The 11,221-nt window shown below is 57.8% G+C and overlaps 2 protein-coding genes across 2 annotated transcripts in view; both read right to left on the bottom strand.

The window, feature by feature from the left end:
• Nucleotides 1–12: 12 nt before the first annotated feature.
• DPM2 (dolichyl-phosphate mannosyltransferase subunit 2, regulatory) lies at nt 13–2,879 on the bottom strand. Its single transcript, XM_032306832.1, has 4 exons — nt 2,758–2,879; nt 2,375–2,464; nt 1,463–1,565; nt 13–676 (listed from the first exon to the last, which is right to left on the bottom strand). The coding sequence occupies exons 1-4, from the start codon at nt 2,758–2,760 to the stop codon at nt 618–620; spliced, it is 255 nt and encodes an 84-aa protein (XP_032162723.1). The 5' UTR covers nt 2,761–2,879; the 3' UTR covers nt 13–617.
• Nucleotides 2,880–4,693: 1,814 nt separating this feature from the next.
• Nucleotides 4,694–11,221, bottom strand: part of FAM102A (family with sequence similarity 102 member A) — a 35,237-nt gene continuing 28,709 nt past the window's right edge. The window contains exons 7-11 of the mRNA XM_032306830.1: nt 9,845–9,949; nt 9,567–9,759; nt 9,010–9,131; nt 8,834–8,903; nt 4,694–7,458 (exon numbers count right to left, since the gene is read on the bottom strand). Coding sequence (XP_032162721.1) covers nt 7,413–7,458; nt 8,834–8,903; nt 9,010–9,131; nt 9,567–9,759; nt 9,845–9,949 — 536 coding nt within the window. The 3' untranslated portion in view covers nt 4,694–7,412. The remainder of the gene's footprint in view (nt 7,459–8,833; nt 8,904–9,009; nt 9,132–9,566; nt 9,760–9,844; nt 9,950–11,221) is intronic.

Below are 11,221 nucleotides of genomic sequence, written 5' to 3'. Positions count from 1 at the left end.
GGCACAGAGACAAACACGTCACCAGCGTTTATTGCTCAGCTCTCCCCAACTGGCTGGCGCTAGGGCTGGGGGTGCTAGGCAGTTGGTCTGGGGGCCCACTGTGGCCGCCCTAATGGACCCTGAGGGCTGCTGGTAACCCCAGTGCCTGTCAGTCCTCCCCTTATGCATTCTAGGTCCAAAAGTCCTTGCAGGGCCTGGGGCTATGTCAGACCTGGGAAAGCCACCCCCGAGGAGGAGCAGGACCTGTGGGGAAAGGTCACGTGCTACCTGAGAACCTACCAAGTCCGACATCAGCAGGTAACAGGAGGGAAACGTTAACAAGAGGGTAGAACCCAGGGGAGACGGTGACCGGGAGCGTGAAGGTGAGGTAGGTGGGGATGACCAGCATCTTCCAGGCCCTGAGCCAGAAAGGGTAAGGGGAGGCTTCCAGGTAATCCTCCCTCCTGGCGTCTGGAATGCTGGGCTGGGAAGGAGCAGGCCTGTGTGGTAGGTCCGGAACAGCTCCACCCCACGGGGGCCAGGCTGGAGGGGGCTGCTGTGCCTGGATGGGTCCCCTGCACTCCCACCGCTGGAGGGGAGGCACAAGAAGGGCTGGCAGCCTCAGCCCCGCTGGGCCTTCACTGAGCCTTTTTGGTCACCTTCCGGTTCTTCAGCATCACGTAGGTGATGAACATTCCTGGAATACACAGACCAGAAAGGCCAAGTAAGATCCGGGCTTGGGGCTGCTGGGAGGCCAGACGGGGCAGGTGCCCACGGAGCCAAGCACCTGCCCAACCACCCTCCAAGGCCACGATCACCTCCCTGGTCAGTCAGCAAGTCACACACCCACCCCCGTGCATTCAACAAACACCAAGGGGGGCCCACACAGGCAAACGGCTACACTTAGTGTTTTAGACTCTACAGGGCACAAGACCCACTCAATGACCCATCTACCTGTCCACCTGTCCACCCACCCACCTGCCTACTCGACATCTGCCACCCACCCCACCCCACGGTCATCCAAGTGACTCATCCAAACCACTTTCTTGGGCACCAACTCAGTGCCACAGCCTGGCCAGGAGCTGAAAACATAATAACAATGACGAAGACCCAGTCCCTGCCCCACAGAAGCCCACACATAAATGGTGGGAGAGAGAGAGAAGGGCAGAAATCACGAGCCAGTGATGACAAGGGGGTGAAAGGTGACAGTGATGATGGTGGTGGTGGAGGGAGCGGGGAAAAGGGAGACACCCCAGGAGGGCCTTCCCATTTGAAACTAATGAGCCTGAGGCGTGGGGAAGACCAGAAGGGCTACTGACTGGCAGCCTGGAAGGATGAACAGGAAAACCCTGGGGGGTAAGCTGGGGGCCAGGGGCCTCAAGCAGGTGTACTGCAAGTGCTGTGGTGTGGAGCATGTTCAGGGATGGGAGAGGGCTGAGGAATTCCCAGACACCCTGCTGGGGAGGAGGGAGAGATGACTTACCCACAAACAGGAGCAGCAGGAGGCCGACGGCCAGGGGGATGGTGACAGCATAGGCTCGGGGCAGAAAGTACTTGTGGATGACATGCTGGCTATCGATGAATGGCTGGTGTGGAGGACAGAGCTCTGGTGAGTGTTCCCTGTGCCTGGCCCAGCGCCTCAAGGCCAAACACGGCCCTTCCTCCATCTCAGGCGCTAAACAGCCCCCCCCCCCCAAGTCAAAGCACTGGGACAGCGCCTGCTTTAAGATGATGGTATCTAGGGTGACTGGGTGGCTCAGTTCGTTAAGATGATGGTATCTGGGGTGTTCTGGTTGGTTTCCTTCATTCACTCACTGAATAGTTGTTCACTGTACACTTGCTGGTGACTGCCCTAAGGTGGTGTGGGGGACCTGGCAATGAACAGAAGACGAGGGCCTTGCCCTAAGGCACTCACAGCCCTACGGGGGCAAAGGTGCAGGAGAAATCTTCAAGTAGGCTCCAAGGTCTTCTTTACTAACATTCCCTCCAACGTTCTGCAAGTTTTTGCCCTCCAAACACACTGCACTTCTTAAGTAGTCACCAACAAAGTTTCCCACAAGGAAAAAAAAATCCTAAAAGCCCTCACAAGATCTCTGGGCACTCATCACGCCCGGGGGGCCAGCAAGATAACCCAGAAGGCCCAGAACTCCAAGCACAGGCAAAAGCGAATCAGTTACAGGGCTTCACGGTGTACCGCCCCACCCTTCTTCCTGAGCTTTAGCTTCCTCATCTATAAGCTGGGACACCTCTGCCATCGTCCTCGTAGTGCTGTTCTGGGGATTTCGGGAGATGAGGGCGGGGAAAGCACCTGACACAGTGTCTGGTACATAGTAGCTGCTTAAATGATGCTGGGGTCGAAAGTCAGACACGGGGGGGCTGGGGGGAGCACACATACCAAGAGAATCACCCAGGCCGTGTAGTAGGTGAAGATGATCAGGCTAACGACGACGAGGCCGAGTCCCACCACCTGGTCTGTCCCCGTGGCCTGGAGGAAAGGAGGGCTCAACAGACGAAGGATCTCCCCATTCGGGTGCACTACTGGCGGGTGGCGTCGCAGCCTGATTCCGCTCTTAGCTTCCCATTCACTCAACAGATGGAGACAGGCCTGACCCGGTATCACTTTCTAGGCTCGGGGAGTGCGGGCCACGGCGTTTTCATTCTTACCGTGCGCCCGCGAGACAGCAATCCGGGCTCCCAGTGCCTAAGCCCGGACTCCCGGGAAGACCCCCTCCCAGACTGCCCCCGTCTCGTCCCCCAAGCACTCGGCCCAGAGCTCACCATCTCTACCGCGTTCCCACTCCCGAGCCGCAAGCCACAGCCAGATCCGGATCCGGGCCCTTCAGGCCCTGGGCCGCAGAGCACGCCGGGAGTCGTAGTCTTTAGGCGGGCCGGGATTACGTGGCCCTAGACAGGCGGGTGCCACCTCCCGCTTCGCATGCCGGGAAATGTAGTTTCCAAGGGTATCCTGGGTCGCGCTGTTCCCCGACTCTCCCTAGGGAATGGAATCGAATGGGGACCTAGATTGTCTGGCATTTGTGCGTCAGTCCTGCCGGACTCGCCCCAGAAGCAAAAGTCCATCTCCAAATATCCCAGGAGGCAGAGCCAGATGGCGTGGGAGGTTAGAGGTCCCAGGTTTCAGATGGGGAAAATGAGGCTCCGAGAGAGGTGAAGACTTGCAGATCACAATTCGAGTCAGTGGTGAAGCTGAGATAGGAACCCGCGGACCATACTTTCTAGTACCGAGGCCCCAACTTGTCTGTCGATAGGGATGCAGAGTGTTTGTTGCCCCACCTGGGGTGGGGATGGGGACGCGGGCCCAGATCCTCAGGGTTTGGAAGACTCCCATTGGCTGTGAGGGGAGCGCCCCTCACCATCACCTGGCTTCCTAGGGAACCCTTCCAGTGTCTTCTCTTCACTGCAGGGATGAGGTCAGGGTAAACCCCCAGCCCCTTCCTTCACCATCTGCCTTTTGAACCCTGGGTGTCGCTGCAGCTCAGCGAGCAGCATAGACAGATCATCGGAAGGGCCCCCCATGCAGGTCACCTCCCCAGTCTGGAAGTCTTCCCACAGCTTGCGGGGCTGGCTACTCTTCACCCATCAGGTCTCACTAGCATGCCACACATCCTAAGGAAGCCCTCTCACAGCTGGGCAGAGGTTCCCTCCTCCATCCACAGCCCCCAGAGTGTCTCTGTGATAACGCTTGTCATCATCTTAGCTCATTTCCTTGTTGATCTGGCCTGTGAGCTCCATGGGTATAGGGTCTGCGGTCACAGCGGTATCCCTAGTTCCCACATGGGGAGTGCAGGAGGGGCAGACACACTTGCAGAGATGCGTTAGAACCAGGAACAGCTTGCTCCTGCTGGCAGCATGTCTCTTTGAGTCACCTGAACCCGTCTCTACGGGGACTGCACTCCTCAAAGCTGATAGTAACAGTTCTTCTTGGCCGACAGCTTAAAGCCATCTCTCTCATCTCACGACAGACTTTGGGCTCAGCCAGGAGCCAACTTTCCCCTCCCCAGGTGTGCTGTGCAGAACAGAGGAAGAGACTCAAACTCAGCCTCCAGAGTTTAAAGGAGCCAGGAGTGGGTGTCCGCCCGAGGAGGGGTGCAGACAACGCCACGCTGCGGCAGGGAGGAGCCCCGGAGGTCTGGTCCCTTCTGGCCTGTCCACAGCCGCGGAGGCTTCCTGCCACTTCTGAGCTAATTAAAGGCCAGGCTGACTCTGCCTTTCTGAGCTTGGCAAAGTTGTTGGCACCCCTGTAACTTGAGAGTGTTGGGGGCCGGAAGGGAGAGGCTTAGACCTGGGGACAGTAGTGGCCTGGGACTTGAAAGCTGGGAACAAACTCAGCACGTCCTGTGCCAGGCTGTACATCCACTTTCTTCTTTCAACACAGGCCCATTTACAGCTGAGGAAACTGAGGCCGATACAGTTACTCGTCTCAGGCTGACTGCTGGAAAGTTCCGGTGCTTAGAACTTGCACTCTGAGACCAGAGCAGCTACGTAAGTAGGTGCGAGGGTGGCAAGAAATTGCCCGTCTGGGTCTGTTTCCTCCCTGGGAACCTGCAGTAGTAAAGGTGGTAATGATTGTGACGGCAGCCAGGACAGGGAGGACCCTGGCCACCTATATCCTTCCCCATTCCCGGATGTCAACCCAAGCATCTGGCTTTCTTCTGATGCTGACCATGCGGTAAGACAAACAAAACCCAACACGCCGTAACAAACAAAAACTGCAACATTTAATTTTTTCTCCCGAATCAAGACATTGACACTAGGCTGATTTCCCCCTTACAATGTGATTTTCTACAACAGAAGCTGGGACAGAGATACAAACACAGACCTCTGAAAAAGGGGTAGTGGTGGCGGCAACATTCTGTTAGAAAGGAGGGGAATTTTTTTTTTTTTTTAAGACCAAAAACAAAAACAAAAAAAACCAAAAAACCAAAGCCAAGACCCCACCTCACCCCCCACCCCCCCATTTCCCAGCTCAAGAGAGAGGAGAACATGGCGGATCTCCATCCAGGCAGATCACACCCTGTGGTCCATTTGGGGGGACCAGAAAAAAAGTAACCTAAAAATATTGTAGACTTTAATTTTCTTTAAATCTCCTAGTAAAAACGTTAAACTGTCTTTCAAGAAGATTCCAAACTGGCATTGCATAGACTGATTCCTTTCCAAAAATACCTCTAATATAGTCTATCTTTCTCTACATATAGAATTTTAAGTCCAGGAGCTATGTGGGCCTGGCGGGAATTCACTGAGCTTGAAGGGACCCAGAGGTCAAAGAAAGGGCTCCCACATGGGGATGAGGCTGGGGCTCCAGGCCTCTGGCTCCAGCTAGTGTTAATTTGGATGTGGTCAAATTCTCAGTCCAGTCACCCTGGCCCACGGCCTGGCAGGGGAAGCTGTGGCAGGCTCTGTGTCCTTCTGGGGTGAACTGTCAAGCCCAGACCATGCCTTGGGTGGGACTGGGGTCCCTGGTTTGGGGAACTCCCCAACAGCACCAGAGCTAACTGCTTTATGTCTGAAGTCCAGAACTTTGAGCCAGATCCTAAATACACCCTGAATGCTCTTCCCCACTGGGCTGAAGTCACGCAGACACAGAAGCGGAGGAGTGCTCTCCCATCTTCTGGGGGTCACTTCATCTGGAAACAGCAAGGCCAGCTCCCTTTTAAAGTGCCAGATGCCTGCCAGGCAGGAAGGGACCTGCAGGGCTAAGCAGAGCCTTCTCCAGCCACAGCAAATGCTCTGTCCTGTCTCAGCAGGCAGCTCCGCACATTCATTTTCTAAGAGTTAGGGGATTAAAAACAACAACAAAGAATCCTAGAAATGCTCTGCTCCCAAGGCCAGGAGGTTCCAAGACAGCAGCTCCAACTCTTGGCAGCTGGAGCACAAGGGCAAGGAGCCCTCCCAGCCTGGGGAGGACACCACACTGGCACCTACACCCCTTCCAGGGAGAGAGCCAGGATTCTGGCCCCCCATCCAGGTCCCCAGCCCTGCTGGGACCCAGCCAGCAGGTATGGAAGGGAACAGAACCACCTCCCTCACCTGGGGGAGGAGAAAATACCAAACTGTGAAATTTAAAAATTAAAAAAAAAAAAAGGAAAAGAAGGGCAAACTTTAAAAAAAGAAAACCGATACAGGACTAGGTAAACACCAGCCCGCTGGGTTCACACAAAATGAGTGAAATTTCAGAGTGGCAGGGAAGTCTGTCCAGGGACTGGTGGGCAGTCAGAACCCACCTTCAAGCAAGTAAGGAAGACAGGAGGGGGGGCAGGTGACATGGCAGAAATTTAGCGAGTGGCGGGGGCAGGGCCAGACTGCTCCCCGCCTCTCCCCAGCCCAGAGAGAGGGATGCTTCCAGAGGAGGACTGAGGCTTTTCCGGCCAGGAAGCCAGCTCCAGGCTGGTCCAGTCCCAGCCCACCTGCCTCTCCAGCATCAGCCCCAGCCTGGGCTAGCTGACCCTGCAGGGACAGAGAAGGGGCTTTGCTTGCCAAGCCCAGCCCAGCCCGACTGCCGACCTCCAAGGATTTGGGAGGCACCTTCCCTGGCTTCCTAGGAAACCAGCTGCTCAGGATCCAGCCCCAAGCAGAAAAGAGCCACTATCAATGCTCAGCATGGGTGTCAAGCCTGAGCTGGAGCTAACTGGGGGAGAGGCAGTGCCACGTTCCAGCCGGGCTGCTAGAGGCAGGCGCTGACCGCACAGCAGGCAGTGCCCAGAAACCCTTATGAAGGGCTCAAGGGAAAGGCAGACAAGGGCCGGTGGGGCTGTGCTGGAGGCAAGCATGTGCAAAGTGCAGGCTGCCAGGGCAGCAGGAGAACATTCTTTGGGGGCGGGGGTCTCAATCTGGAGTGTGGACGGGTCTGAGGTCTTGGTTCCCAAAAGAAGGCCGCCAGCGGGTCCTCAGGGACACGGGGAAGGAAGAGCTGAAGCACTAAGCAGTCAGAGGGCCGTGGTGGCGGGATTCTGGGGATGGACTGGCCCTCCCAAGGGCGAGGGGGCAGTGGAGCAAGGCCCTGCTGGGGCATGGCTAAGCCAATGCTCCCGGAGTAAGCAGGGACACAGGGCGAGAGGCCCCTCGGCCACAAGCATCCCTGCATGTAGGTGCTGTTGCATGTCCTCGACGAGGGGCCAGTCTGGTCTCCAGAGGGGCAGGCCTGGTCATCTTTGGTCCACCTGCTTCACGGACCTGCACCGTCCTGCCCCCTAGTGGTTCAGAGGAGAATATTCACAGTGGTGCCCGGGGCCTGGCAGGCCAGGAGGGTCCCGGGATGGATGGGAGGACAATGGAATGATGCGGGGCTGGAGTGCATGGAGGAGGCACAGATGAGATGCGGCGCGGATGACGATCCGAAGGGGAAGGTCCCTCGTGGAATGATGCGGGCTTGGATGCCCGCAGAGGCAGGGCCCTTCTCCAGCGTGGACACCCGCTCCTCAATGGCTTTCAATCACAACAGGCTCATAGACTCCAGAGGAGACCCTATGAGGGAGGGGAGGAGAAAACCAGGTCAGCTTGTCCTCCCTGTTGCTCTTCTGGGACAGGCCCTGGGAACGACTTCACAAGTCGGCCCCGTGAACTAACTGGCCCTGCTTCACAGAGGAGTAAACTGAGGCTCAGAGAAGTCGAGTCACTTGCCCAGGGCAACACAGATGCCAAGTACTAAAGCCTGTGGGATCTCAGAGCTGATGCAAGCTGTGCCTGAGCCCGTCCTGAGCACCAGTGTCTGCTCACACAGAGATGGTGCCGCACCCATTCTCATGGCAACCCTGGCAGGCAAAGTCTGAACCCTGCCCCGTTTGACAGATGAAGAAACTGAGGCAGCAGAGGGATGATGAAGCTCACCAAGAGGACAGAAGGCTGGGCAGCTCTTCTTTCTGCTGAAGCCAGACCCACCCACAGGGTCATGGACATTCAGGGATCAGTGTGCCGCTCTGCTAAGACCTTGCTCCTGATGAAACTGGTTTCTCCCATCCCCTGAACCCATTTCCTCACTGTCTTAGGGGGCTAGGGAGGGGTGTGTAAAGCTCCAAGGAGGTGTCCTCTGTTTTCCTCTTGCCCACCTCCCGGGGGACAGCCCAGGAAGTCACAGGGAGAGGGTGGCTGCAATTTTGAGCCTTGGCCAGCAGGTGTCAGCATAGCAGCACCAGAGGGGAGGTTGGGCCCCTGCGCCCCAGACCCGCCCAGCCAAGTCTCCACACCACCACCACCCCAGCCCCCCACGCTCCCAGCATTATATGTTAAATGAGCACTTTCCTGGCTGCTTCAGGGGAACAGGGGGTTACGGCTTTGGCACAGCTCCTCTACTCACTCAGTGAGGCAGTGGACACGCTACAAACTCGAGCGGAAGCAGCAGCTTCAGCTGCCACACCCGCATATGTAAATATCACGCAGGCACGAATCTGGGTTGCTCACTGCTGTATCCCCAGCACACCTAGCTCAGTGCTTGGTGTGTGGCTGGTGCTCAATAAATATTTATTCAGTAAATTAAATGAGTTGTTCTCGTCATCATGTTTAGGAGTTCCCAGATCCAGAAGGAAGGGAAAAGCAGGTCCCAAATAAAGACAGATAAAGCCCAGGCGGTGCACCAGGCCCTGTGCTAAGCCCTTTCCAAGCTACCCTTGGAACCCTGAGAACCAACCCCAGGCTGCTGTCCCAGGTTTCTAGAGGAGACGGTGTGGTCCGTGACATTTGACAAGCAGGGAAACTGAGGTCCAGAGAGGAGTGAGTGCTCCCAGGTGATGCTGTGTTGGGAGGAACAGCTATTCAAAGCCAGGTCAGCGTCTACCATGCCTGGGCTCTCAGCACCGAGCCCCATGGCCACCCTAGGGACCCATCCCCAAACGGCGCCCCCTACCTGTTGGCCAGCTGGATGCCGCTCAGTGTGGTGGAGCCGTCACGGCTCACAAACAGCCGGAGATTGCTGTCTGTGGGGACACAGGGGAAGACAGAGGCTGAGTGGGGCAGGGGCACCTGGGATGGCCCTGGAGCAGGCAGCACCGTCCCCCAGGCCTCCCTGTGTGGGCAGCTTACCCTCGGTGTTGCTGCCGTCCGTGAAGTCCTGGCTTTGCATGATCTTCTCCACAATGTCATCTGCGTCAATCCGAGTGTCATCTACCCAGGTCGGGTGGCTCTCCACAGAGTCCTTCTTCCTCCTGGGGTGGGGCAGAGCAGAGTCACAGCAGTCCGGCTGGCGACAGGTACGAGGGCGACCATGGTAAGCCCGTACAGAGCTCAGGCTGCTCTGCGTGCACGTGAGAACCTATTCCCTGTCGTGCTCTTGGAACCCTCTCCTCACCCGAGGCCAGGTTTTGTGGATGAGGACTTGGAGGCCCTGACAGGTTAGCTGACCTGAGCCTCTGAGAGGCCGCGCCACGGGTAAACAGGGGATCTAGGTCACGAAGCCTCCCCCGACAGCGCGTCTGTCAGGCCCAGGCTGTGCCCTTCGCGTCCACCCATCGGCTGAATCATCGCCATCCGACCCTCTTGAGGCGGGACCCTGTTGTCCCCATGCTACAGGGAAGAAGCGGAGGTTCCGGGGGCGCCCAGGAGGGGCCTGTTCTCCAGGAGCACCGGGCAGCGCTGCTCACCGGAATGAGCGATCGGACAGATGTGGCCGTGGCGGCCGCGGGGGCTTCTCGGGGAGCCGGTGCTCACGCTCGCTGCCCTCGGGGCCCTCCACGGTCATGCCAAGGCCGCCGGAGGTGCTGCTGCTGGTGGACGTGTTGCGGCGGTGCGTCAGGTCCGAGAGGCTGGAGGAGCGCGAGTGTTCCGTGCTGTAGCCTGGCGGGCATGCGGGGAGGCCCGTTAGTGGGGGGCCGGCAAGGCGTGTGGAAGGCTGGGGGTGCGGGGCCAGGCAGGCACTCACCAGAGATTTTGGACTGCTGGCTGGCATAGCTGGAGTTGCGGGAGTGGCCGGAGTGGAACACCTCCTCCGGGCTGGACAGGTTCTGCTCGGGCTCCTCTGGCACCCCTGGAGAGCGGGGAGAAGGCGGGCTCAGCAGCGGGCCAGCCCTGGCCATCCACACATGGCCTCTCACGCAGTCGGCGGCGGGCGGGGGGGGCACGCTAGGTGCTTCCCGCTTTACAGACAAACCCAGAGGCCCTGCTCCCACTACAGTCCACCCCTGGAGCCCAGGTCTGCTCATTCCACAAATATCTGTGAGGACGTCCTCTGCATAGTGCTGTAAATAGGAGATGGGGTGTCACAGGCCAGCGGGAAGGGAGAGTGTTCAATGAAAAATGACCCCCAATTAACCATGCCTGAAATGAGATGCGTGGTACACAGCAGGCCGCAGTGTGGACTTTGACCCAGTCCGGGATCAGGGAAGATTTCTAGGAGGTGGCCTTAATGGGAGGCCTCATGGGAGGGAACAAGCCACAGAAGGCATCAGGAAAGGGGCCTTTCAAACCAAGGAACAGCAGAAGCAAAGGCCCTGAGGCCTGAATGAGCTTAGGTCAGTGTGGAACGAATAAGGGGAATGGAGAACGGCCAACAATCCTGTCGCAAGTCACCCGTAAGCCCAACTTCAAAACAAACTTTCCAGCACTCGCCAGCAGGAGGCGCAAGGGACCTGGTGTGTGTTGGGGTGGTCCACTCTGGGCCCCATGAGTGGCTGCCTGCCCACAACTTCTGGTCATAAGAAGGAAGAACTCATCTCATCCACCCCCCTCCTCAGAGAAGAACACACCAGGCCCCAGGCTGGCCCCTAGGCCTGCCTCGGTCCTCACCCAAAGCACAGGGTTTCTCAAGACAGGTGCTCTACGGGGTGGGGCGGGGGTTGCAGGAGGAGAGGGCTAGAAAACCAGTCACAGAGGCATATGGGGGCTCAAACCCCACAATGCCTGGGAAGGTAGCTCCTTGCCCGCGGCCCTGCGTCTCTCTAATTGCTCTCGTGGTGCAAATTAGGGTGGCGCGTGCCATCCGGCTCGCTCAGCAGCTCGGGGGCACTGTGCCTCCGGGCTGAGTCCACCCCCAGGGATGGAGTACAGGGGCGGGGCGGGAGGGGGGGAGGCTGGAGCCTTCTCCTAGACCATCTCCTCCCCCTAATCGCCATGCTGTCTCCTCTGCATTTTTTATAATGTTCATAATGATGACAGTTTAGTAGAAACCCAATGCTGGGAGATACCCAGAGAATACAGAGTACAAACTGTGTGCCAGGCAAGGGCACACTCGTGCACTCGGCTCAGCTCCACAGCAGCCCAGGCTGCAGGGGCTGCTGCTGCCCCTCTAGTCGGCAGTGGG

Source organism: Mustela erminea, chromosome 12 (genome assembly GCF_009829155.1).
Source record: "Mustela erminea isolate mMusErm1 chromosome 12, mMusErm1.Pri, whole genome shotgun sequence".
Lineage (NCBI taxonomy): Eukaryota > Metazoa > Chordata > Mammalia > Carnivora > Mustelidae > Mustela > Mustela erminea.
This window is presented reverse-complemented; position numbering and strand designations above follow the sequence as displayed.